Here is a 27777-nt window from a genome sequence, read left to right on the forward strand (position 1 = left end):
CAATCTAATATACAAGGGATAAATCTATAGTTCAGAAGCTAGTTTTATATATAAATAGCCGTTGCAAAAAGGAATATAAGAAATTAACTTGAGCGTTCTGTATTTATTGAAGCTATGTGGTCAAACATGTTGAATGTAATGCTGCAAATAGGAGCAAATCTTATGCAAATATGTAGTATTTTAGCGCACCTTGGCATATAATTTTGAATAAAAAGCGTTTAAACACTTTTAACTTAAATAGGCTTATTAAGAATCGTACAAAATATCTATTTACAATCTTATTCTAGGTATACATCTTTACTGACTTGTTTTTTGGATTCGTTCTTGTCATATTTTAAGGTGCCGCCGCATATGTTTCCGACGAGGATGCTGTTTTTAACGAAATTGTGATTAATGACGGATCTCATCTGGTCCTAAGCTCAAATCAGAACGTCACGGATGTACTCGGAGATGGGAGGTCAGTTCTTCATTTAGCAGACGACTCAAATCTCGATGTAAATGGTAAAATGACTGCTCATGCGCACATCTACCCTGGAAGTTCCATGAAATTTCATGCAGTTCCGGAAGTGGAACTTGTCGGTTCCATTTATGTAAGTGGGTCTTTAGAAATGACAAATGGTCCAAAACAGTCCTTGATCCTTGCTGAACCAGCAGCTTTGACATTTAATACGACGGAAATAATGCATTTAGAATGCGAGACATTAGACATAAAAGAAAATGCCCAATTATCAATAAACAACATCGGACCTTTCATATTAAATTCAACAAATGTTGTGATAGGCGGAGAGTTCATTGCCGAAGAGTTGGACATTTTAGGAGGTACTAAAAGTTTCATTGTAGAGTCAGAGGGAGTTGTGAACTTTTACCCTTCAACACCATTTTTTTACCTCGGCGAAGAGATCGACATTCGGGGACAAGTGAATTTAGAAAAACATATATCAATCAAGAAACCATGTAATCAATTCCTTCTGGAAAAAGGTACGCTCACTTGGCCGCAAACTGATGATATAATTATGCTTGAGTGTGAAATCGTAAAAATTAACGGTGTTTTCAGCCCCGGCATTGTCTCTACTGGAACCGGAATAGACCAGTTTACCATAGGGTCATCTGGTACATTTACCTTAACAACAGACGGTCCTTTCCAGGCAGACACAATTTCCATAGCCGGAAAAATGTACGTTGAAAACATTGCAACGATAATGTCACATTTATCCTTAGATGGAAGAGTGAAAGAAATGACCATACACTCTCCCAGTGGAGTCCTTGAACTTAATAGAGAGAACTTACCCGCACAAAACTATTCCGAAGAACTTAACCAAACTTGCAATATACTGAAAGTCAAATCGCTTACCATAGATAAAACGTTCACTGCTAACGACCTTGATATCGACAATGGCATGGATGACGTCACTGTAAATAAGGACGGCACATGGACGTTCAATGCATGCAACACGTTTCAAATACACACGATTTATACAAATGGTACAATCACTTCAGCTGGACCTTTGTCGCTGATAGGAAATGGACTGGACAAAGTACACGAATTTTATATAGAGTATGGAGGGAAAGTAACGCTTGACGCAGAAGTTCAAAGTTCAAGAGATTGGACAGATGTTTCACTTGTTGGTGTACACGACTTCAAAGTTTATGGAGCTTTCAAAGCTGGTTGGATGAAAAATTACGTCACAAGCGGTTCAACAGAAGAAGGCTGGGATAAACTTGAAATTCTTGTAAATGGAACATTCTATTTTAAACCGGAAGGAAATTTTCTGATTGACTACATGTATGTGAATGGACATTTTGAGGCATACGATACCGTCAATATGACAGGGACAGACGCAGACCTTATCATCCATATGGGACCCAAAGGTAAAATGAAGTTTGACTCCTTGGTCACCTCTGATTGGTCAGAAGAATCGGCTGTCACAGCAAGCCAAATTCAGATGGATGTTGGTTCCTACTGGCAAACCGGAAACACTAAATGGAATGTGCAAGAAGCGTTAATCGCTGGATCCCTGTACTCATACCCGTCTTCAGACGTAATTATAGTCTTTTTCACTGTTCAGAGTAGCGGAAGCGTTGAATTTTCTAGGACTTCCCATTTCAAAGGGAGTGGTTTTAATGTAAATTCTGGAGCAACAATGGACATTGCGTACATGAAATCGCCAGAGGACATTTCCCAGGGTTCAGAACCATCTACGTTACTCTATAAAACGGTGGACATTGCTGGGACATTCCGAGCTGGTTCCCTTTATATTGGTCACCTTGGTGATAACGTGCAGTTCTGTGAGAATGTGTACGTGTCTGGAACCATTGACGTCAGCAGTGGAGGGTATCTTTATGACACCGGACCAGGTATTTATGATTTTTGCTTACTTTTAATAACAAAAAAAAAACATTTCAAAAATATATGTCGTGGTAAAGATATATTTTTGTTTTCTTTCTTTTTTACGGGATAAATATTTATTTTATGGTAGGCTTATTGACATAGAAGACATAAATAAATGATTTACAATATAATATAGAATTATTGAAAAAATATAATTTGTCAAATACAGGCAAAGGCCAGATAAATTCTAATGGAGCCAGCGGAGCAAGTCATGCAGGACGGGGTGGGCGTGGTTATTCACTTGTTTCCGCGCTTTTGCCTCATGGAACTATATTTATTGAAAGTAGTTGGGGATCGGGAGGCGGAAGCCATACCATAAATGGTAACAACGGTGGGCGTGGCGGAGGCATTATTCATATTTACGTAACACAAAGCATCGAAATAAGTGGCATTTTGAGAGCAAATGGCGCAAGTCCATCGGTATGTAACTTTCTTCCATGTTCTGCAATGCCAGTCTTGTAGTTTAAAATTCAATAATGAAATTCTAAAATGAAAAGGATAATGTTTATTCAGTTTTGTTTTTCATTTAAGAACTATTATATTGTGACCTCTATGTTAAAATGTTGGTTAACTAAATATAAATTTATCTTTTAATTAAACAGTATCAGTATGCTGGTGGAGGTAGTGGTGGCAATATTTATTTGCGCAGTGAGGATCGTTTTGAATTGACTGGAAATATATATTGTAATGGCGGATCAGTTTCCGGCAGAGGTGGAGGCGGAGCCGGCGGATGGATACATGCGTATTTCCGGTTTGCTGATTATCACAGCGGATACGTGGAAGCAAAAGGTAATTTAAACGTTATTTAACGTTTATGTTCATAACAGGGTTATGAAATAATATTTTCTGACTATTACATTACGTTTTGGATAAACTGCTAATTAAAATGCGCACGATATGTATGTAATACGGTTCGGATTACGCACTATTTTTTCGCCATTGCAGGAGGAAGCTCAAGTCAAGGAGAAAATGGCGGTCCCGGTGTTTCATATTTTGAAGGGTCACAAATTTCAAATCTGCGAGTTGATAACGGCTGTCAACAACCACAGGTATTAATTGAAGGATTTGGATTTTTTTTAAGTTGTTGTTTCTCTCTTTTTATTTCTGGTATAACGATTCTGACTTTTTATTGTGAATTTATTAAAATGATCAAAAACAATTTACACTCCTACTATGATGTGATTTTGTGAATTATCTATATTTCAGGTAACGGAACCTGTAGGAAGCAATGCTGGGGCCGACGAGTATGAAACATATCTGTCAACAGGTAATGTATTTCAAGATGATGCATTCCATAACACGCGATAACCATTTTTTAAAGTTATATATAGCAGAATTATGGCTATGGAAACTATAAATATATAACTATAATCACACGTCACGTGTTAACTGTCTACGGCCTAACACCACTTTATATTTCTGCAAGGTTCAAAGTTCAGAACAGTTGTTGCAATTAAAACACTTCTTGATGAAGATACTGACAATTGTTATTTCTAAATTTATATGTTTTGTATATGATATTGACTTAATGTTTTCCTACCACGTGTAAAAGTCAAGGGACAAACAATCATTTTCATTTAAAAAGATCAGAGAAGATAACTTGAATACTTTTGAAATGGCAGTATTGTAATGTTTATTTCATGACATTCACAGTGCGGTACTTTACATACCATGTGCAGCTTATAATTGCATCATACAGTTGATATAATTTTTGGCGTCCGCACCGAAGAGCGGTGCCTATGGAATGAGATATGGCAATCGCAACTTTTCGGACATTCCGATTGGTGACGAAACGATTATTCGTGTCACGCTATTGTTATAAATAACAAACTTGAAGAGTTTTTGCAGGAAATGAAATGCAAACATATTTAACAATAAATTGAAAACTCTTCATAAATTTATCTAAAAAAATATTTTAAGTATAAATGTAGGCCATTTTTTACGAATTGTTATATCATAGTATTATCATTCTGAAATTGTCTTATAAAGATCATGTAACATATTTTTTATGGTTTTATATAATAAATCTGATCTGCGAGTTGATAACGGCTGTCAACAACCATTATCAACAACCAGCAGGTATTAATTGAAGGATTTGGATAGTTGTTGTTTCTCTCTTTTTATTTCTGGTATAACGATTCTGACTTTTTATTGTGAATTTATTAAAATGATCAAAAACAATTTACACTCCTACTATGATGTGATTTTGTGAATTATCTATATTTCAGGTAACGGAACCTGTAGGAAGCAATGCTGGGGCCGACGAGTATGAAACATATCTGTCAACAGGTAATGTATTTCAAGATGATGCATTCCATAACACGCGATAAACCATTTTTAAAGTTATATATAGCAGAATTATGGCTATGGAAACTATAAATATATAACTATAATCACACGTCACGTGTTAACTGTCTACGGCCTAACACCACTTTATATTTCTGCAAGGTTCAAAGTTCAGAACAGTTGTTGCAATTAAAACACTTCTTGATGAAGATACTGACAATTGTTATTTCTAAATTTATATGTTTTGTATATGATATTGACTTAATGTTTTACCACGTGTAAAAGTCAAGGGACAAACAATTATTTTCATTTAAAAGATCAGAGAAGATAACTTGAATACTTTTGAAATGGCAGTATTGTAATGTTTATTTCATGACATTCACAGTGCGGTACTTTACATACCATGTGCAGCTTATAATTGCATCATACAGTTGATATAATTTTTGGCGTCCGCACCGAAGAGCGGTGCCTATGGAATGAGATATGGCAATCGCAACTTTTCGGACATTCCGATTGGTGACGAAACGATTATTCGTGTCACGCTATTGTTATAAATAACAAACTTGAGAGTTTTGCAGGAAATGAAATGCAAACATATTTAACAATAAATTGAACTCTTCATAAATTTATCTAAAAAAATATTTTAAGTATAAATGTAGGCCATTTTTTACGAATTGTTATATCATAGTATTATCATTCTGAAATTGTCTTATAAAGATCATGTAACATATTTTTTATGGTTTTATATAATAAATCTGATGCTCAAATGAAGATCTATCAATGTTGTAAGTTTCAAAAAACATTATATGTAAAGATATTACCGAATTAATATTTTATGTAAATAAAGGGAGGTAATAGAAAATTTCGACAAAGATAAAGTCTTAACCAGTTTTATTTTCAATACAAAAATGAATGCATTAATTTTAACGTTTAATTATTATGTATATAAACATTTGCTGGATATATTTAACATATTCTTCGATGTTTCGTAATTGTTTTAGAAGAATAATTATTTACATATATAAATTTTCACTAAACTATATGTTACATCACTAATTATAACATACAGGATCTTTAAACATTTCTTCAGCATCAATTGGACCTTAAGAAAACAACTTTATATTTTTGAATCATTTTAGAATTGTTTTGTTTTATAATTATTTGTAGTTAGTTAAAGAATGACATAAGATGACAGCAAGTTTTCGCCGTTTATTTTAGGCGCTATTGCCATCCTGGACCCGCCATCGGACGGGTACACTTTTACGTTTTCTCACATGGAGCTTTACGGGGGAGCGCATTTAGCATTTAATGGTACAGGGACTAAAGTGGTTACACAATTTATGTATGGTGACGATAGTGGACACCTTCATATTGGCCCTGGACAAACTTTTGAACAAATTGAGGTACGTACGATTAAACTTTATTTCTATTTTGAACAATAAATCGATGATAAACTTTGCCTTTGAACGGGCGTGCTGCTCGACGCCCCATGTATGCTTTCAGATGATTTAAAACAACGATTAAAAAAAAATTAAAATGATGATTTCTTTCATTAAAATAAATTAAATGCAAAATCTTTTCTTTTCTCTAATAAAATCTTAAAGCTGATCAAATTTTTAATTAAAGTATGATGTACTTCATACGGCTATGATAAATGCTGTTTCAGAAGCGATATGACTAATTCGAAATATAACGTTTTAGATGCACAATGCGATTTTGATACTTTATTCGGGATATGATGCATACATTTTCAAAAGTGATATATTTCATTCAAGATATGATGCACACATTTTCAAAGGTGATATATTTCATTCAAGATATGATACATACTATATCAGTTGTCATACATTGCATTCTAAATCATTTATGATGACCGATATATTTCATTTGAGGTATGATGTATGACATATTTCGTTCGAGATATGGTGTATTCTGTTTCAGATGTGATTTATTTTATTCCAAATAATTTATGATGTGAGAACATTTCATTCGAGATATGATGTATGCTGTTTCAGATGTGAAATAATTTATTTAAAATACGATGTGTGATATATTTCGTATGATATATGGTGTATGCTGGTTCAAATGTGATTAAGAAAAATGTTGTTTGTTCAAGACATGATTCTTGCTGGTGTGTCAGATGTTATAATATTAATATATTGTGTAAACGGTTTGAAATTTGATGTATGAATTGTGGGGTTTAATATATTTCATTAAAAAATATGAGATATGTGCTTCACTATATTGTAGGTGTCTCCGTACAGGCGGACGAACATAACGTATGAGCTTTTCCTATATGAAGGCGCCACGTGGGTGTTGCCGGAGTCGACTGTAGAGTTCCGTGAGGTTTTGGACCAGGATGCTCATGGAATGGAAACCAGTTCTACATCATGTCCGGCCAGCATGCTCAGATCTACTTCCGGTCATATATGGGGAGTTATAGATGGAACAAAAGCACATCTTCTGATATCAACGGGTAAGTTGAAAACGTATGACTCGCTCGCATATCAAATTTGAAAAAAAATAAATTTTTGTTCATTTCAAATACAATTTGTTTAAATTTACTCGTATTTTGGAATTCAGTTTAATCTGATTTGGATATCACACCCTTTGAATTTCAATTCGTTTACGTATCAATTATTGGGAATTCTAACTTGATGTGTAGGAGTTAAAACTTGTTGAATATCAGATACGAGAATTTTAAACCGATTACAATGTCACAGACGGTAGGTATATCGCGATATAAGAACCGTTCACATCCATTAACCAGTTGGCTGGTTGTGGGTAGATGTGTGGGTAAAACAGCTGTTCCATATGAGCCGCGTCACGACAAAACCAACATAGTGGGTTTGCGACCAGCATTGATCAAGACCAGCCTGCGCATCCGCGTAGTCTGATCAGGATCCATGCTGTTCGCTATCAGTTTCTCTACTTGTTATAGGGTCTGTTAGCGAACAGCATGGATCCTGATCAGACTGCGCGGATGCGCAGGCTGGTCTGGATCCATGCCGGTCGCAAACCCATTATGTTGGTTTTGTCGTGACGCAGCTCATTTATGTTTTCAAGTTTAGACCCAGTAGCGTGTGTACGACCCATTGGTAAAGAGAATTACTCCTGTTGGTGATTTGTGTGTCTCTTGCTACACAGTAGCTGCAATATGCAATTGGCTATGACCAGGCGACACTGTGATCACTGATCGCTGTTGTATTTTTCATAATATAGTGAGAACATTTTGGTGCTAAGCAAATGTTGAGTAATATAATATATAACTTGATATAAAACTTGCTGCTGTCGTTAGAAAATGCGAAGATTTATGCATCACGAAAATTCATTTCGATGACCATCCTTGACACATATGTTTCAGTCATTTCTTAGCGTCTTATCACGGTCTTATGCACATCAAAAGATTTATATGAATAAAATTACATTGTTAATGAAAAAATTAATACTGTTTAGTAATTAAGTGTGTTATATTGGATATTGCATTAACTTTTTCTGCTCTACATGTTCTACCACAATACAAAAGCCGAGTAGATCATATTTAGTAAAATATGAGTATTTGGGCTAATTTGCATACACATGCACGGCCATGACGTACGGTTTTACAAAAATTGTAAAAGCGGCTCGGGAACTTGAAAAATGTTTTTTTTTTAAATTCAAATTTCACATTTTAGGTGCGACCTTGACCCTCGGAACAGCGGGAGTAAGAAATAACATCTTCGCTAACTTGACAGTACAAGATGGAGGAGTGTTAGACCTCTATACGAATTACGGCGACATAGATGATGTATGGATTCTTGAGGTACGTAAAACTGATAGTTACTCATAGTAAATACCTTTTGTGAATTTTTAAATAAAACATAGTTGCAAACGAAGGAGATCGCATGCTGTCTGATATATATTGCATATATTAAATTAGATGTATAAGAAATAGTACTTTATAGCTCAGTGTTTGAATAGCTAATTACCTATGTCTCAGAATAAAACAGAAACAATTAAAAAACAACAAAAGAAGAAAAAAAACAACAACAAATCGAATGGCGGCGTGGCAGAGAGGTTAAAGTGTAAGACTAATTATCTAAGGTTTGCTGGCTGGATGACTTTAAAACTGTCAGAGGCATTAAGCCGTAGCAACTTTACATTCTTTGCTTAGTACTGGGTTGGTTCCAGGAACGGATTCGAGAGTGTTTCAATTAGATTTTCAATCCAACACAATTGAATCAAATAAGATGGTATAAACTAACAACAAAAAAATAACAAATATCGCAATATGTTTATTAGGTAGGAAAAGCAGGTCACACGGGTCAGATTACGATAGAAGCTGGCGGAGTGATCGAATCAGCAAATCTTAGGGTACATACAGATATATTAAAAGTCGACAAGCTTGGAACATTGACTGCCTCTGGGAAAGGTCTTAGGACTGGCGACGGTGCGGGGACAGTCTTAGCAGGGGCAAGCTTCGGTGGCTTCGGTGGAATCGGAAACCCCGGTAAACATTAGTTGATATATAAGCATAATTTGTTTACTTTTTTATTTGAGATTCATTATAATTTCTAGAAGGTTTGTGTCACAAGTGTTCATTTTCAATTACATAATGTGTGTTCCAAATTAATAATATCTGTCATATTTTGCGGTTCGGATCGGAATATCCGTCCCGAGGTGACCCGCCCATTGGGCGGTAACGAGGCTTGCCGAGTTACCGCCCATGGGCGGGTGACCGAGGGACGGATATTCCGATCCGAACCGCAAACATATGTCAGATATTTTTTCTTGCATGTTCTACCATATTCCATTATATTCTAAATTCTTTATCTTTATTTTCAATGAAAATTTATATCATTACAACCGTAACTACTTTCATTCAACAGCGTATGAATTACAAAAATCATTCATAACGGTAAAATGACGTCATCTTTATCGTGCCATTGTACAGCACGCGACTCATCTGGAACCCCCCATGCCAGATGAAATTTCCGGCATGGGTAAAACTAGCGGAAACGCCAGTCTGATATGCAAGAATCATTAAAGAAGCATGCCTCGAGATTCTTTCAATTTTCATGAAAATTTTGTAAAAATATTTAAAAGTAAAGTCTTTTGAAGTGAACGAAAAAGTATTTCCTTTCTACTATATTTTAAACAGGTGAGCCAGGGCTGACATATGGCAGTGTCTATAATTCGCATTTGATGTTTGGGAGTGGTGGCGGAGGAGCTACCGTTACATACGGTGCTGGTACGTCGCTGTACATTTGATTATATATAACTTATGCTTGTGTCAACTCACACTAAATAGTCAAAGTAAACATTGTCTAGGAGCTCGCTTTTGGGCGTTTCTTTATTCATTATTCGTTAATTTATGTTTTTAAACTGCACGGTTTTCTATCACATTTGATTACCAAAGCAACACATTTCATGATCTAGTCGTAGTCGATGAAACGGCAGTATAAGACGTTAGTGCAAATAGCTGAAACTTATAAAGAAGAAAATAAAAAGGTAAACCCATGTATAAAACTTCCACTGCTGTAGTTCCAGGATGAGATCTATCTTTTGCAACGCCCGGAGAAAACAACAATACTATGTTCCGGTAAATAAATTGACATTTTTTTTTATTTAAGGCGGAGGCATACTAGACCTTGATATAAGTCAGATTCTAGTTGTTGAAGGAACAATTGAGTCGAATGGCAATATCGGTTACTCCTCTGGAATCGCTGGCGGAAGTGGTGGTTGTATACTTATAAACACACATGACCTGGAAGGTTCCGGAAGTATACAGACTTCCGGTGGAGATGGAACAACGGAAACGGGACCTGGCGGAGGCGGAAGGATTGCTGTTTATTATAAGACGACTCAGTTCTGGTTTGGCAGTCTAGATTCACGTGGCGGGAATAGCAGTATGAGCATTGGCGGTGCGGGAACAGTCTATCTTAAGGTAAGAAGATTATACCGATGAAGTGGCGGTCTCGTCACAACTTGAGCCTATATGAATGATTAAAATGTTGAATGTATAAAACAGTATAATGAGGGACTTAAATTTCATGACATGACAGTGAAGTTGATCTATTGATGCGTTATTTGTCTTGCACATTTTAAAGAAAGTGACTTTATTCTTGGCATCGACGCCGGGATTTTATCTCATTCAGACAATACATGTAAAAAAAAACTTTAATTCAGGGCGCAGATCTCAGGCGCTTTATTCAATTACTCTATATTAAAAACGAAATTTAAAAAAAACAATGTCTTAACTTTAACAAGAAGTACATTTTACTGATAACAACATCATAATATATTTAACAAAGTTCTTTCGTTTATGAGATACTCTTTAACAGTGACATTTGTTCATATCAGGACATGGTGACTGACGCCCAGAACGAGACATTAATCGTTGATAATTATGGTCTGGAACATTCCGAATCGGAAATTAGTGACCATGCATATGGTGATGTCACCAGTCGAGCGGGCCGCACATGGATTGCTGACGACACCCTCCAAGAAATGGACACAATTCGTTTAGTCAGAAACGCCCATCTTGCAATAGATCCGAGTTTGACAGAGTAAATAGTTAACCTTGCATACATTGACATATTAAAGATTTGTTCAATTTTGTTTATAAATCATTTTAAACGAAATGTTATTATTTCATTATATTTGTAATTATCGAAATTTTAATAATGCATGTTTATAACATATGTAAACGCGTACGTGTAATACCTTTGTATTTCTCGTAGACACCATTGTTTTGTTTGGAGTCGCTTTGCAGAACATATTACAAATCAAGTGATAATATCTTTTACAGAGACGTTTTTCAACTTCAAGCGTTCATGTTTGAAGGTGACTCATCAGGTACTTTGCATGTAGGAGCTGGTCAGCTTGTGATCGTACAACATCCAGAAGATATGGAATTCCTAGTGAACGTCTATGTTTATGAAGATGCCAAGTTGATTTTACCAACAGATTTCATATGTTATAACACCGAAATGCATATTTGGTAAGGTATTCTTTGATTTGGTCACGTGAACAGAACTGTTGTATTTATGTATCGGTTTTAACTACAGTTATATACGATACAACTATGGTCATGAAGTTATAAATATTAAACACAAATTCAATTGTAAGGCTGGTTGGATTAGTTTAAAAAATTTTTACGTAAATTTAAGTGCATAAAAATAAGGGTAAGGGTTTGATTGATATAAAACATAGTAAGTGTTTGTTAGTTGATGTTTCACCACAAAAATAATAGATTCTATAAGCAAACAATAATTTATATATTATCAGAAGATTGATCCCTCAACGAACAACTGTAAATATGTTAAAAATGCCATCAATTATCATATGTTATCAAATTATAATATTAAATGTTAATTCTTTTTCCGAACTGCTTCTAAAACAAAGGAGATACAAACAATCACAATTTTCCGGCATGATAAGATGTAAACTAACACTTACCATTACCTGGATAGAATTCAAGGCTAGAATTCAACACAGTCGTTCACTTACAGCTCATACTTGAAACAAGTTAAAAAGGTTTCCTGCGGGGGAAAGTTTTAATAATGTGGAAATGTGGAAAATGCCAGTCATATTTATATCCTTCATGATCGAACCACTACATTTATTATTCAGGGGAACAATAGGTGTCCATGATATGACAGTAGGTGACGGATGTTCATTGTATCTAGGAAGTACAGGATCGACAACGCGAACAGGTGTTTCCTCTGAAAGTGGAACATTTGATTTTGACGAGATTTCAGTTGCGGCAGGTGGCGAAATTACATCGACATGGGATCTTACGGGAGCTAATGACGTCATAAACATAAAGGTTATATAGATTCATATTTCAATACATCTTGGTGTTAACGTCTGTTTAAATAAAAATATAAATTTTCAAGCAGTGTATCGCAGTGTCAATTCTTTTTTTCCAGACAATGTTCTCGACATATAGTCTATATGCTATTTGTCTTTAACCACTTCTGTGAAATTATGTAGTGTGTGAAATAAGTATCGGTAGTAGGTTACTTGTGGAGAACCTGGTAGTTGCAAGTTAATTATATATGCAGGAAATCCGCTAAGGTGGACCGTCTGATGAGATATGACAAAAATAAACAAATCGCATAAATTCAACAATTTGAAGTAAAATTCAAAGATTATTTTAAAGTTAATGGGGTTTTAGATCAGGTTTAAACAAGTCAAACCTCATTGTTTGATAATTACAAATATACTTTTTCACCCCCGGATGTATAAAGATATTGAAACACGGAATCTCCAAAAAAGAAATTCATGTTTGCTTGTGTGTGCGTGTGTGTTTTTTTTTCATGTATTTATTTATTTGTTTTTTGAAAACAAAACTGCGATTGATCAGGGAACATAAAAACATTTTACTTTTGCACGTGGTCAACACGCGGTTATTTGAAACGTAGAACTAAATCTAAAGATCTTTTTGTGTTCGTTTCACAATTTAGGCGAGAAAGCTTCGTGTGAAAGGCGGAGGTTTAGTACATTCAACCAAAGTGAATATCGAGGCTGAAAATCTTATCATTGACGACTTGGGCAAGATCATTGGAGATTTACACGACATCCCATGTGATGCTGCCAACAGAGGCCAAAGCGGAACGATCGGAACAGGTGATTATATCGATAAATAAATGAGCCGGGTCCCGACAAAACCAACATAGTGCGTTTGCGACAAGCATAGATCCAGACCAGCCTGCGCTGCTATAACAAGAAGTGAAACTGATAGCGAACAGCATGGATCCTGATCAGACTGCGTGGATGCGCAGGCTGGTCTGGATCCATGCTGGTCGCAAACACATTATGTTGGTTTTGTCATGTCACGGCTCATATATTGTGTAATAATGCACTTGATTGCCCTATCTGTTTGAGAGGTGAATGGTGTGAAGAGTTGCAAACGCACTATGTTGGTTTAGTCGTGACGCGGCTCAAATGTGTAATTGTATATACAATATGGACACATGTACTGAACCTTAGGTTTTCCAAAAGATTAAGTATCTTTGTATGTACTAGTATGTTTGTATGAGTTCATTAGTGGAATACTTGAAATAACTTCCACTTTTATTAATCACTTAACTTAGATGTAAAGAATACTTATTTACTAAATTTGCTGTTGTCTAAAACTGCGATGTTGGGTTACAGGTGCGTGTCACGCTGGTCCCGGTGGAGCTAACACTAAGAACAAGCTTACATGTGCGCCTTTTGGCCAAGCGTTTGAGCCGAAGGATAGAGGTTGCAAAGGTGGAGATTCTTCAGTATCGGGAAACGGTGGCCGTGGTGCAGGTGTAATTTACCTTAAAGTAACATCTGAGCTGCAGAATGACGGTGAAGTAAGCTGCAATGGCGAGGCCGGATCTGGCGCTAGCGGTGGTGCTAGTGGAGGATCGATTCTGATTGATGTTGCAAATGTTAAGGTACAGCAAAATTTTCTGTCAGTATGTTAATCGATTAAGCGGGTTTCAATTTTTCTATTTTTACCGAGTAAAAAAGGTACATGAAGAGGAATATTGTTGTTTTCAAAGTCCCTGTACCTGAAGAAATTTATCGTCTTATATGATAAACCTGATGCTCAAATGAAGACTTAACAAATATCATAAGTTTCAATATGCATACTAACAAAGATATGATCTAATTTTACAGGAAATAAAGGAAGGCAATTTGAAATATGTTTCTGACAAAGCATTGTTCATATTTTCAATAATTGTAAACTTATTTAAAATGTATAAACTTTTTTGTATAACTATAACAAATAATTGAATGTTAAAAATTTTGTTGGAAGGAAACTGATATACAATGTACGTGTATATAATTCGGATTATCTGCATGTCACGCCCTTAACCCTTTCGCAGCCAGAGGGTTATTGTTTTATTGTTCACCTATTTGCCAGAGGATTTTCTAAGAAATTACCATATTAGATTTCAAGATTTCAAGATTTTATTTTCAAAACACCAGAAGGTCATAGACCCATGTGGCCAACATTTACATACTATATATGGCTACAGCAATTTAACATTTAATAATAATAATTACATATTCAAACATGCATACATACATACATTACATACATATATATATATACATGTATATATACATAAGTACGCTCATAATTTTGCATATATACCATCTACACATATGTATACACATATATTTTCGCATATGTATAAGCACTGCTACATGCAACCCGTTTTTCTAATAATATTGATATGCTCCAACATTTTTTTGTAACATAATAGACAGAATAAACATTTTTAATATTCAATACACTTGTATGTGCATATACAGCATAGTGCAGTAAAGTAAGTAGTAGTAAGAAAAATGATTCCATATCTAGTCACAACTTGCTCGAAAACGAAAGTGGAAAGTTGGTGACCAATATGGATTTTATTTCAAAAATTTTAAATCATAAATGTAAAATGTCAATCGGACATAAAATAAATACGAATTCTTATTCCATTTCCAGTCAAAACTTGCACAAAAGCGAAACTAGCAAGTTGATTGACATATGGATTTACTATAATTTTACATAATGAGATTACATTTTACAAAGCTAAGTGATAAACAATAAAGGCATATAAGAGTCATACTAACAAAATTCACATCATTACATCTTGAAAAATCAGTTTAAGAATAGTTATCTCTGTAAAGTTCGTTTGTTCTTAATGTAAATGCTTTTTCTACATATGTACTTAAATTTCTTATGCCACGCTTACATTCTGTAGTAATTAATTCAACAAATTTTTGCATATTTAATTATTAATTAATATAATCATTATTATTTGTTATTAGTATTATAATAATTATAAATGTTTCCAAATCTGTTAGTATAATAATAATAATTGTCGATGGTATAATTTTCTTTATATTTATTATTATTTTTAGTAATATTATTATTAATTCATTATTATTACTATTATTATTATAGAAACGGCTAAAACCGTCCATAATTATGGCAAATACGCCGAAAATAACAGGGACGGCTTAAGCCGTCTCTTTGGCAGTGAAAGGGTTTAACAGCATATAAATGTCATTTTCAATTGGGAAGTTCATTTACAAATCAAGTGCTTATGATTTCTAGGGTTACGGACATTTTCAAGTAACAGGGGGTGATGGCTCCACTTATGGTGATTATGAAGGATGTGGTGGGTCAGGTGGACGGATAGCAATGTACTTTGATAGCAATTTTACATATTCTGGCTCTTGGGACATTTACGGAGGCGACTCTTCAAGCCCAGAATGTGACGGAGCGTCAGGGACAGCGTTCTTTTATCACAATGGTATGTTACAAGAAGGGCATTTTTTCACAACTGTATTAATTAACCCAATCATATTTTAATATTCACCATAATATGTATCATTCAAAGTATTTGCAACTTTTGAGGAGCAGACGGTTTACATATATTTACGTATGAAGTTCTTACATCTATTAAAGAGACTTTCACATCTGGCGAGTAAATAAATAATTTAATTCTCAAGTGGATTACTGATGATACATGTACATAATTATAGTAACCAAGTTCTCAATGACAAATGCAAGAATCTACCATTGCCAACCTAAATGAAAAGTGTATATTATGTTAAAGTCAATCTTAAGATGGATTAAATTTCATACAAATAACATGATGATAAAAATTATTTTCATGTGAAAAAACATGATAAAGGAAACATATCTTTGCACAACTGAAGAATATTTCACGTTTATTGCCTAATTCCAGGCTACAGTCACTCAACATTACTCATTAACAACCGTGGCCGTGGGATAGCTGGCGAAAGTGGTGTGATAAATGACTACAACGACCTTTCAGAGGATACAACTCATACTTGGTTTTTACCTCACCATGGTGAAAATAACAGATTTCCTACAGGCAAGCATGTGTTGTCACTTATGTTTAATGCTTTAGATTCTATAAACCTTATGACATATAAATTCTTCAAAGTTTAATCAACTTGGTGTTTAAATATAGGATACTTAAATATAAATACTTATAAGGAGTTAGTGATAACTATTACCATAATTATAGATGCAGACCAGCCATTGCATTCATGCAGTCTGACCAAATCCTTTATAGTTGGTTGCCTAACTGTAAATATATATCTTGATATTCCAAAAATGGATAATGTCTGTTGCACAAATAGAAGCTTGACAAGTCCATTTTAGGAATTATGCAGATGAAAAGTTAAAACTGTCATAAGACTTCTTTTTGATATATGTTACTAATCTTTAGTACTTATTTGAATCTACCTGTTTTACAGCAAAAAATAATAAAATTTTACGGCTGAAATCTTTTGGAAAAGCTCACGGCCCGGTTAAAAAGGGAAAAATAGATTCCCAACTATTACTTCCCAAAAATGAACGGCGATCGCACTGGACCATTTATTAGGAAAAAAAACCAAAAATTGAAACTAAAAAAAGATAAGATTGATATTTCCCTTTTAAATTTCATGAAAACCAATGGAAATCTTGGGCCCTTGGGACCCAAATTGAAAGTCCAAGATATTTAAATATTCTGAAAGGCCCTGGGTCAAAATTTAAAAATTTTACTTTTTATAAAATGGCAATTTTTGGGGTGTATAAATGGGTAAAAATAAAGGAAATTTTTCGCAGGTTCATTTTGAATTTCCCGAAATCCAATTTTAAAGGGCTGGAGGTACATTCCAAAATAACTTTACCCTTGACGAAAAGGGGGAAAAACTTTTTTCTTAAAAATAAACAAACTTGCGGAGTTGGGGTTTTTGGGAACACAATTTAACATTTGAAGCAAATATCCCATTTTACGGCCCGGGGGTAGATGAAGCCCCACGGTGGGTAAGAATTTCTGACACCAAAAACTGAGATCTTTTTTTATATGGAAACAACCCCCGGAAGAGGGCTGGCTCCGAAAATGGGGCCGGACATGGCGGAAGTGGGGGTTTGTTGGGGGGAAAGGGACAAATTTTATATATATTTAAAATTATTTTTGCAAAGCAACGGAAAAAAATTTAAATTTTAAATTATGATTTTAAAAAATTTGGGGTAAAATTTCAAAATTTCGCTATATGAAATTTTTTTAAATTTGTTAAAATTTCTGCTTATTTCTTAAAAAAAGATTTGCTGCTTTTTTCTTAAAAAAAAAACATTTTCTTTTTGGTGCCCTGTTATAGTTTCTAGAAAGGTTACTCACCTGCCAATTACCCGAACCATTTTTAGATTCTGTTGCTTTTTTAGCAATATGTTTAATTAGGGTTAGTATTTTATATGAAAGTCAAAATACTACTTTGGTTACATTTTGCTACTTTCATGGCAAATAATTTCACTTTCAACGCTATTTTTCACATAATAAGCAGCTTACATGCTCTAAATTCCCTATTTAAGCGTTAAAATACTCATATTTGCTCTTTCTAAGAAAGGGAAAGAAAATTCATTTCATAGGTAAAATGTGCTTTTAAATGAACAGTTAAATTGTTACTTAGAAAAAAAAGATACTGTTTGTATAAAAACAATAATTACGCTGCAGAAAATTGTAACTGAATTGAATTTGCTAAATAGAACAAAAACAAAACACACACATACAAACACACACGCACACACACAAGCACGCACGCACGCACGCACACAAGGCTCTCAACTTTCCTGGTAATATTTCTGGTCCTGTTGATTTAATGAACATATTGTATAGACTCAGAGTTCGTTTCTGTCCTATTTTTGAATTTATGCTATTGTTTTGCCTTGCAGATGAAATTGTCTGTGGTCTACCACATGATGATGTCTACAGCGCCTCACAGTTCGGATCATCTGGTGGTGGAGACGGTGGTGGAAGAGGTGCCGGTTTGATACGAATCAGTGCAACAAATACAATCCACATTGACGGTGAACTTTCAGCTAACGCTGAAGACGGAAGTACCGTTCTTGGACAAGTTAGTGGTGGTGGGAGTGGTGGTAGTATCTGGATGCAAACTGATCGGCTGACAGGCTTTGGTCTCATTCAAGCAGCTGGGGGAAAAGGTTCGTTCGGTGATACCAAGGTTCAAGAACTAGTCCGCAGCGATGGCCTCGAACGGATCCGTTGTGATACAATTAAAAAATGCATCGGTAGTAACTGTTATGATGAAACCACTTGTACAAAGACCGTCTGTAATAGCCTTGAATCAGGAGCAACGTGCACAGAAGTACAAGTGGACGAACTTCCGGTAAACGAAATGCGTTGCTACGCTGGTCAGGACTGTAGCTCCGGTTCTTGTGTTCCAATAACTGAATGTTCTTACCTTTGTAACAACGAGGAAAGATGCAACTATGCCGATGCTTCGTGTCAGACAAAAGAAGTATGCTGCACAGCCGACTTTTCAGACTGTTGTTATGATTCCATTGATTTGTTCTTGGACAGGAAAACAAAAAACTTACAGTCAAAATACATTTGCTGTCATGATCATATATCATACGGTGAAGAGTGTTGTTACGACACTGGAACAGTTTATGATAATGAATACGGTTGGTTATACAACCAGACCATGTGCTGTCGTATAGAAGATTCGTGTTCTGGAAGTTCTTGTAGTCGTGAGCAAATATGTTGTGCAGAAGGCTATGGCTGTGAATCCAGAACAGTTTCAACCTGGACAACAACAACAACGACTACAACACCAGCTTCAAATACAACTAATTCATCTACAGAGGATCCGACCACAAGCACGACTACGCCACCAAATGTTATTTCTGATACAACCCCAATTCCCACGTACACGCTCTTAGGTGACGTCGTAGAGTCGTCGGGAGGTGGCGGTGCGGGCGGAAGAATATCAATTCTGTTTGAAAGAAACTTTACTTTCAGTGAGTTTCGTTATCTTGCAAATGGGGGATTGCCTGGTAGGGAATGTGATGAGTGCGAAGCTGGAGGACCAGGTACTGTGTTCTTGTATCACTTAAAAGAGGAACATAGGACATTGATTATAGATAACAACGGCGCCCCACGCCCAAGAGATTTATATGTCAACTGGAACAGCAAAAGCCAAGATTGTGGACGTGCCTGGATTATGCCAATTTCTGGAAAGCATTCTTTTGCCACAGGCACAACCGGGGGATATGCATATGAGTTTGAGGAGCTTCAGATATATGGAAACGGAGAACTGCGCGATTGAACAGCCCCCAAAAAAGTAAATTTCTGTTATATGAAAATGGGCGAAGATCACTAAAGGAAAGGGGGTGGATAACAATGATTTTAACGTAAAAAATATTTTCAAAGTATATGAAAAAGTGAAACCCCACAGGGTCAGTTTCATGTTGCCGAAGGCAAGGGAATGGACTTACTTAAAAATATAGAACCCAGAAGAAAATGGAACCTTTCCTTTTTAACACATATAATACCCGGGCATTTTAGGGGCTTTCCCCCAATGACGTTTGTGCATGGTGTGGAAATGCATCTGAGTGGAATTCTGTCTAATGTCGAAAACATAACGTTACGACAAGGGGGTTATCTATGGCTTAAACACGGTGGGCATACGCCACAAAAGCGAGAGAGTAGTTATAAGTTTGACTTTGTAAAAATTCAAGATGATTCAACACTTAAAAAGCAACAACCCGATCCTTTTGCAGAAAAGGGGTTTTCCTTTATCTTTCAAGGAAAGACGATTAAGGGGTGGGATAAACAATGGAACTCAAAATAACCCTGAAGCTGAAAAAAGGGTTAACAAATTGACGCTGGGGCAATTTATGCCCAAAAGGTCTTGGGATATAGATTATGCATAGTCAAAGTGAAATTGGTCTTTTTTTAAACATGGCCTGTTTAAAAAGCCTTGGGGGGGGCCCCCCCGATATTATTCTTGGTAAAGGTGGAGGTGGAGGACATGGCGGGAGCGGCGGCAAGCAGGCCAATGCAACTTCCCGTGCAGGGTTTTCCCATGGGGACACATTTCAGCCAGAGAATTTAGGTTCTTCAGGAGGACTTGGGTTATACGATTTGGACGGCGGTGCTGGTGGTGGAACACTTTGGTTTAATGTTACCGATACTATATTTATAGACGGTATTGTGAGCGCTAATGGAGCAGATGCTTATTTTAACGGATCAGGTGGTGGATCAGGTGGGGCTATTTGGATTCATTGTAATATCATTCAGGGTTATGGTAAAATTACTGCTAACGGGGGTTCCGGCTCAAACTATTCACTGAGTACTGGCAGCGGGGGTGCTGGCGGAAGAATAGCCGTTTATTTTAAGGTAAACGAAACAATGTCCTCTTTTCGCCACCAGGCATATGGTGGCCCTGCAGGAGGTATAGAATCCGAACATGGAGGTGCAGGTACAGTTTTTGCCTATAATATGTTAAAAGATCACACCACACTTATTCTAGACAATAATGATCAGCATCCAAGAGATGAGAATAATGTTATTGAAGATTATTCTGATTTGACCCATGATTCTTGCCGAACTTGGATTTTGCCAGAGTCGGGTACAAATGAGTTTTCAGATGGAAAATTCTCATTTTCTTTCAATGAAGTTCAAATTTCCGGCGCAGCGCATTTTGCTGTTTTACCACACCCAGTTGGCACTCCCGTTGACATCTTTTTCTTATATATGATCGGAGATAGAACTGGAACCATGCATATTGGAAATAATCAAATTATGGATCTCGAAAGAGCTGAGATTGACCTTCCGTTTAATGCCAGAGTTTATGCAGGTGGATATTTAGGACTCGCTCCAAACACTTACGTACATGATGTGACAGTTTGGTTGCACGGAGAACTTGATCATGTTGAAAATATAACGTTACACCACAGGGGACATCTTGCACTGAAATCAGGGGGTCGTACAACATTGGCTAAAGCAGATGAATACAATTTCCTTTGGGTTACCATCCGAGATAATGCAACGATAAGCATAATCACAGATCCAGTGTCCGACCCAGTGTCTACATTTACAGTTGAAAACAAATTGAATATGGAGGGAGGTAGTCACTTTTATGGAACAGATATCATTTTAATCGCAAACGATCTTACGCTAGATTATGGAGCGTCTCTACATGCAGACTCTTTAGGGTACAGACCGGAGGATTCCCAGACAAGTACTGTAAATCGTGGCTTAGGAACGACAGACGATGACGGCTCGTCAGGTGCTGGCCATGGAGGTACTAGTGGAAAAGGATCTGGAACAACAATGACCGGTCAACCGTATGGCAATACGTTTCAGCCTAGAGAAAGTGGAAGTGCAGGAGGAGGTGGATGGAACGTTGGTGGACAAGGTGGCGGAAGGCTCTACATTACAGTTTCAAATCTTTTTCAAATAGATGGCGAAGTTCGTTCAAATGGTGGAGACGGTAAGGCCATGTCTGGTGGTGGTGGATCTGGCGGGTCAGTCTTAATTGACACCTTCAAATTCCGTGGAATGGGAAATATTACAGCAAATGGCGGAAGTAGTTTTGAAAACGGACTTGGAAGTGCAGGTGCAGGGGGAAGAATTGCTATTTACTTACGGGAGAATGTGACTTACTGGGGTACATATCAATGTCACGGTGGTTACGCTAGTGGAAATGCGGAGTCTGGTGGCCCAGGCACTGTTTACATTTATCATCGAGACAAAGACCATAGCACATTATATGTCAATAATAATAAGCGTACAAATTCAAAAGAAGGCAATCTAGTTAAAACATACTCTGATTTGGAAGAAGATAGATTTAAAGCATGGATATTGCCTTCCTCGTCTGATCATAGACTTGCTCGTGCCATTGATGATTACAGGTTTAATGAATTACAAATATTCGGTAACGCCCACTTAGCATTCATGCCAGACCCATATGAAAATGGTTGCAATATCCATTTCCTACATATGATTGGTGATAGAACAGGATATGTACATATAGGTCCAAATCAGATTATGGATCTTGAGCGCGATTTTTTGGACACTCCATTCAACTCTTATGTTTACGAAAATGGCTACCTCGGTCTGGCACCGGAAACCTTTCTCGAGAGCGTTTTTCTACACATTGAAGGAACCGTTGATCACATTCATAATTTAACTCTTGTACAAGGTGGAGGCCTGAGGTTATTTAAAACTGGATCTACCAATGACAGAGATCCTCGAAATTACGTCATTGAAGGACTGACAGTTATTAAAGCTGACTCGTACATCAATTGCTCCAATCCTAATGCTGATTCGGATTCATACGATCTGACTTTCGGATGGATCATTATCGAAGGAGGTGGTTTAATAAAAGGTGGAAATCTCCATATCAAGGCGACAGACCTCACGGTAGATGATGGTGGATTTATTGATGCTAGCAACGGTGGTTTTCTTCCAGGAGATGGCCCTGGTAATAATTTTTTCTGAGTCATATTTTATGAGTTTTGGTTTAAAAGTGTTTAAAATCTTAGTCGTTTGTGATAAATGATTTGAAAAGCTTTAGTTTCAAGTAATAACCTAGCTTATTTATCTGTCATATCACACTTACAATTAGCGTCTATTTAACAACATAACTTTGTAAAATGTTTAAGGCGCGGGAACATGGAGCATACTCGGATCAAGTGGGGCTTCTCATGGTGGCCTTGGAGGTCGCGGGGGCTGTGGAGGTTATGTGACATGTCGGCTAGAACGTTACCCTCCCTATGGTAGCCTTTATTTTCCTAATGAGCACGGGTCTGGTGGTGAAGGAGCTAACGGAGGAACAGGCAAGATTTTCTATATTTGAGCCGCGTCACGACAAAACCAACATAGTGTATTTGCGACCAGCTATTTCATTTTCGCGAAAATAGCTTATTTTCGGTATACCAACTCAACAACAAGTAGAGCAACCGATAGCGAACAGCATGGATCCTGATCAGACTGCGCGGATGCGTAGGCTGGTCTGGATCCATGCTGGTCGCTAACCCATTATGTTGGTTTTGTCGTGACACAGCTCATATATATATCTTTGACCACGGATCTTTATTACATAAAAATCCGCGCTTTGACATTTTAAATTCTAATATACCTTTAAAGAATAAGTGACTTGTCGAGAAACTGGCATATAATATACATGGGTGTTATCTATATAGATTTTTTTCATAATTTTATGTCAGAAATTTTGTTTGATTATTTAAGCACGTGGAAAATGCTATTTAAAACAAAAGGAAATGTATAATATGATTAGGGTATAGATGGATACCGAAAATAAGCTATTTTCGTGAAAATGAAATAGCAGCTACGAAAGTAAGATTTGTTTTTGAAATAGTGAATTTATCTGTCTAAATAACTATGTTAATTATATACTTGTGCAATTTCTTAATGATTTTACAGCAAATTATAATTTCAGAACCAAAAAAAAACTTTAAAAAGTTGAGTTTGGGCACAAAAATTGCCTTAATTCTCCGTGTAAAGCGAAAATAAGATTTATTTTTGATATAATATAGTAAAAAGAATTTTCATTTTGATTAAATGACTTGTGCTTAAATGAAATAATAAAGAATGAAATGTTTTGTAGTGATATATTACATGTAGACGTCCTTGCGGTAAATATGGTAAATATCCCAGATAGTATAGAAAGAACGCATGCGAACATAACCTAAGATGGCGACTACGAAAATAAGATTTACATGGTTCATAACTAAGATTTCTATATTAAAATGGTATTAATTTTATTTTTTTTATGATTTTGCAAATAAGATTGTATAGGGATTTAATGTTCTTATATAAGACAAGAAATGTTTGTAGTGAAAAAGTATCAAAATAAAAGAAAGAACTGGTGCGAAAAAAAAATCCAGAAACAACGACTACGAAAATAAGATCTATATATAAGAATATGTACGAAAATAAAATCTATACAATACTATACGAAAAAAAGATCTGTAAGAAAATAAAAGCTGTATGAAATAATGTACATATACGAAAAATAAGGTACATGCTTATACGAAAATACGATGTGTTAAAAAAAATAATACATGTATGAAAATACTATATATGTACGTAAATAAGATCCTATTGAAAATGTGATATAAACGAAAATATGATCTGTAAGTAAATAACACTTGTATGAATTGATATATGCATGAAAATAAGACATATGCGAAAATACTGTAAATCTGTATGAAAATAATGTCTGTTTTCGACTAAGATTTTTAGGAGAATAATATCTGTGAAAATTAAAGCTGTATGAAAATAAAATCCTTAAGGAAATAAGATCTATATGAAAATAGTTTCTGTATAAGAATTATAGGTTATTATACATTTTACTCTACAATACGGGAATAGTTGGACGAGTACACAGCTTGAAAAGTCATATTGGACAAGCCGATAGACGAGTTCAATATGACTTTTCAAGCTGTGTACGATATATACCTTTATCTATACCGATGTTAAATTAGCACATTTTTGCAAAGGCTAACAATGTGTATAAAGAGTCTAACAAATCTGTCAAATCATTGTCTTCATTATGTAGCTAAAAATTATCCTTCTGCTCTGCTGTATACTACAGATGCATTACGTCCCCTGATAATAAAACGCCATTTGCATTTAACCCTTGTAAATTATCTAGAAAAAAAGAGTTACTTCTCTTGAAAATAAAACGACATTTGCACTACTGTTTAAGAAAATGACAGTGGTGACTCAGAGGAACTGGCAGATATATGAAATGTATCGTTTTTCTTTTCTTATTTTTTTGATTGATCGACAACCACTGTTGTCTGAACAAAGTGGCGGCGTGGCCGAGTGGTTAACGCGTCGGATTAGTAATCTAAGCGCGTGCATAGGGACCGGCACAGTGTCGGGATAGTGGAAAAAAGTAATTCTAGAAAAAAATATATATAGTTTATATGTAATATATATAATATAGACAAGGTCTATATATTATATATAACATATTTTTATTTCTAGAATTACTTTTTTTACACTATCCAAACACTGTGCCGGGTCCCTTTGACAGCGTGGGTTCAAACCCAAATATGTATTTGATCAAATACATATTTTGTGACCATTCAATGAGCCATACCCCTTTGTTCAAACACTGTCAGGGGCAAGCCGTTGTTTCGTTGAGCAAGAAACTTGATACATTCATTGCTTAGTATTGGTTGGTTCCAGGAACGGATACAAGAGTGTTTCAATAAGCTTAATTATAGCGGCCAACACAATCGAACTTATATAAATTTGTATAAACTAGATTTTAAGTAGGCCTTAATGTAAATCAGACATTTTCGGGGCCGTCCGGGTTTGATGGTTGTGCAGTTTTGATATAGGATTATCTGATTATAGGTCCTCAACCAGTACTGGTTTGCAGTTTGCACAAATCGCACTTTTTAACAAATAAAAAAAATATCAGATTACGGAGGGGTACAAAACTTTGACAGGATAAAGTTAGGTACCTGTCCAGCATTGCCATGTGTTTTATGTTGCACTTTCATTTTACTTTTTAATTTGAATATAGGCCTGAAATGTAACACTTTTTTTCAGCTTTATTAAAAAATTCATAGAAGTTTTCCGGACTTTTTTTATTTTGAGTAATAATCCAGTAACTTAAGCAATGTTAAGATGGTTTTATCAGACAAACAGAACTTCCCAACCTTTTCTGTGTCGTCTGCAAAACTATTTTCCGAAATATTGATTTACCTAAAATGGGGTCTTAGTTATTGCGCATGGATATTCAAACTAGAATTCCCCAGGTGTTGCTAATTTTTAAAAGTCGCAAGTTCTCTTATGTTACTTTAAATAACAGGCAAAACTTAAAAAGATTTAAATCATTGTACTATTTAATATGTTGTTTAGCATAGAAAACAAATGTCTCTCTGATTGATAAATTAATGTGGATGCCTGAGTGACACTGGTAAAAATAGTCTGTACTGGACGAAAATGATAAACAGCTGGAAAACTGCTAGGGGACGGAAACTGCTAGGAAACCAGTACAGTACAAGTTTAATTGTAATGGCTTTTCATTTTCATTCAAAATATATATTTCAGGTGGTGGTGTAATCAAAATGGAAGTTGCTCACACTTTGACCGTTGATGGTTATATCATAGCGAACAGTGAGAACACCAAGAGTGTAATAAATGATGGTGCTAGTGGTGGCAGTGGGGGCAGCATTCAAATATGGACCCATAACTTTACAGGTATGTTATACTTGAGTCCCAAATTTTGCAAGACAATTCATATTTTTGTGTACGGACACTATATAGTCATTATTATAAAAGTGATGAAGGTATAGTTTTGTAGCATAAGTGCGACAATGCTACCATGAATATGCTACCAAGCTACAGTGGGAATATGCAGTATTTTAATAATTTACACTTAATGTTTTCTATAAAATCACATACATCGAGCGCATGTGTTGCATTTGTGTTTATTATAAAATTGAATAAGTAAAATGAATCTCACATAATGTCTCTTAGCTGTATTTATTGAAAATTCTAGTATGATTGCGTGAGCCTATTATTAAGACCCATATATAGGTGATCATTTATACATGTAGATGTACACTTTTAACATTTGTTAACATTAAGTGTATATTCAGAAGAGCCTATAATATTATCTCACTGTCCAGTTATCTATCATGGCAAAGAAAAAAACATACAATGTATATTATGAAATATTGGGTCTATGATAAAGAACTAGTCTATAATTGTTTTGATTATAATTGATAAAACATCAGGAACATCTAGTTATATTGTTCTTGTTGATGCTGTGCTTCTTAGCCAAGTTTGATGAAAAATGAAAAAAAAAATCAAGTGATAAAAATAGACTTGATCAAATATTACATAAATATTTACCTCGGGTCTTAAATTGTTACAGAAAGTTTGTTTTTATAACATTATTTATGAACTGGATACATTTACAGGAAGTCATACCGGGCACATACAGGCTCTTGGGGGCTCAGGGGATCTGACATCTGGTGGTGGTGGGTCTGGAGGGAGGATTGCGCTCTATCATTCACGTCATGACACAATACCTTATCACAGGGGATATTTTGATACACATGGAGGAGCCCCTGGAACAGATGCTGAGGCTGGTGCTTCAGGGACAGTTTATGTACAAGATGATGAAAGATCGTATACGTAAGAATATTTTCAGTATAGCAATTTACTAATGATTATGATATTAGTTATAAAGATTTTTGACAGGTTATATGGCCCTATATAAACAGTTGCTTGTATATAAAATCTGGGAAAAAAAGGGAGAGATTTCTT

At 35.6% G+C, this 27777-nt stretch overlaps 2 protein-coding genes across 2 annotated transcripts in view; both read left to right on the forward strand.

The window, feature by feature from the left end:
• LOC132756841 (uncharacterized) overlaps nt 1-19780 on the forward strand; it is a 34375-nt gene extending 14595 nt beyond the window's left edge. Inside the window, exons 7-25 of the mRNA XM_060747988.1 lie at nt 340-2355; nt 2559-2809; nt 2992-3178; nt 3335-3438; nt 4618-4678; nt 5894-6078; nt 6926-7151; nt 8350-8477; nt 8957-9164; nt 9816-9905; nt 10288-10601; nt 11018-11223; nt 11466-11657; nt 12290-12485; nt 13126-13288; nt 13817-14088; nt 15750-15948; nt 16387-16536; nt 18384-19780. Coding sequence (XP_060603971.1) covers nt 340-2355; nt 2559-2809; nt 2992-3178; nt 3335-3438; nt 4618-4678; nt 5894-6078; nt 6926-7151; nt 8350-8477; nt 8957-9164; nt 9816-9905; nt 10288-10601; nt 11018-11223; nt 11466-11657; nt 12290-12485; nt 13126-13288; nt 13817-14088; nt 15750-15948; nt 16387-16536; nt 18384-19780 — 6545 coding nt within the window. The remainder of the gene's footprint in view (nt 1-339; nt 2356-2558; nt 2810-2991; nt 3179-3334; nt 3439-4617; nt 4679-5893; nt 6079-6925; nt 7152-8349; nt 8478-8956; nt 9165-9815; nt 9906-10287; nt 10602-11017; nt 11224-11465; nt 11658-12289; nt 12486-13125; nt 13289-13816; nt 14089-15749; nt 15949-16386; nt 16537-18383) is intronic.
• A 635-nt stretch (nt 19781-20415) lies between these two features.
• The window catches only part of LOC132756851 (uncharacterized), a gene marked incomplete at its 3' end in the record, with an annotated part of 136027 nt that continues 128665 nt past the window's right edge, over nt 20416-27777 (forward strand). The window contains 4 exon segments of the mRNA XM_060747998.1: nt 20416-22942; nt 23124-23297; nt 26554-26703; nt 27429-27645. Of these exon segments, the coding sequence (XP_060603981.1) occupies nt 20416-22942; nt 23124-23297; nt 26554-26703; nt 27429-27645 (3068 nt within the window).

The sequence above is a fragment of the Ruditapes philippinarum genome, unplaced genomic scaffold (assembly GCF_026571515.1).
Source record: "Ruditapes philippinarum isolate M1 unplaced genomic scaffold, ASM2657151v2 ctg1563_1_1_1_1, whole genome shotgun sequence".
Lineage (NCBI taxonomy): Eukaryota > Metazoa > Mollusca > Bivalvia > Venerida > Veneridae > Ruditapes > Ruditapes philippinarum.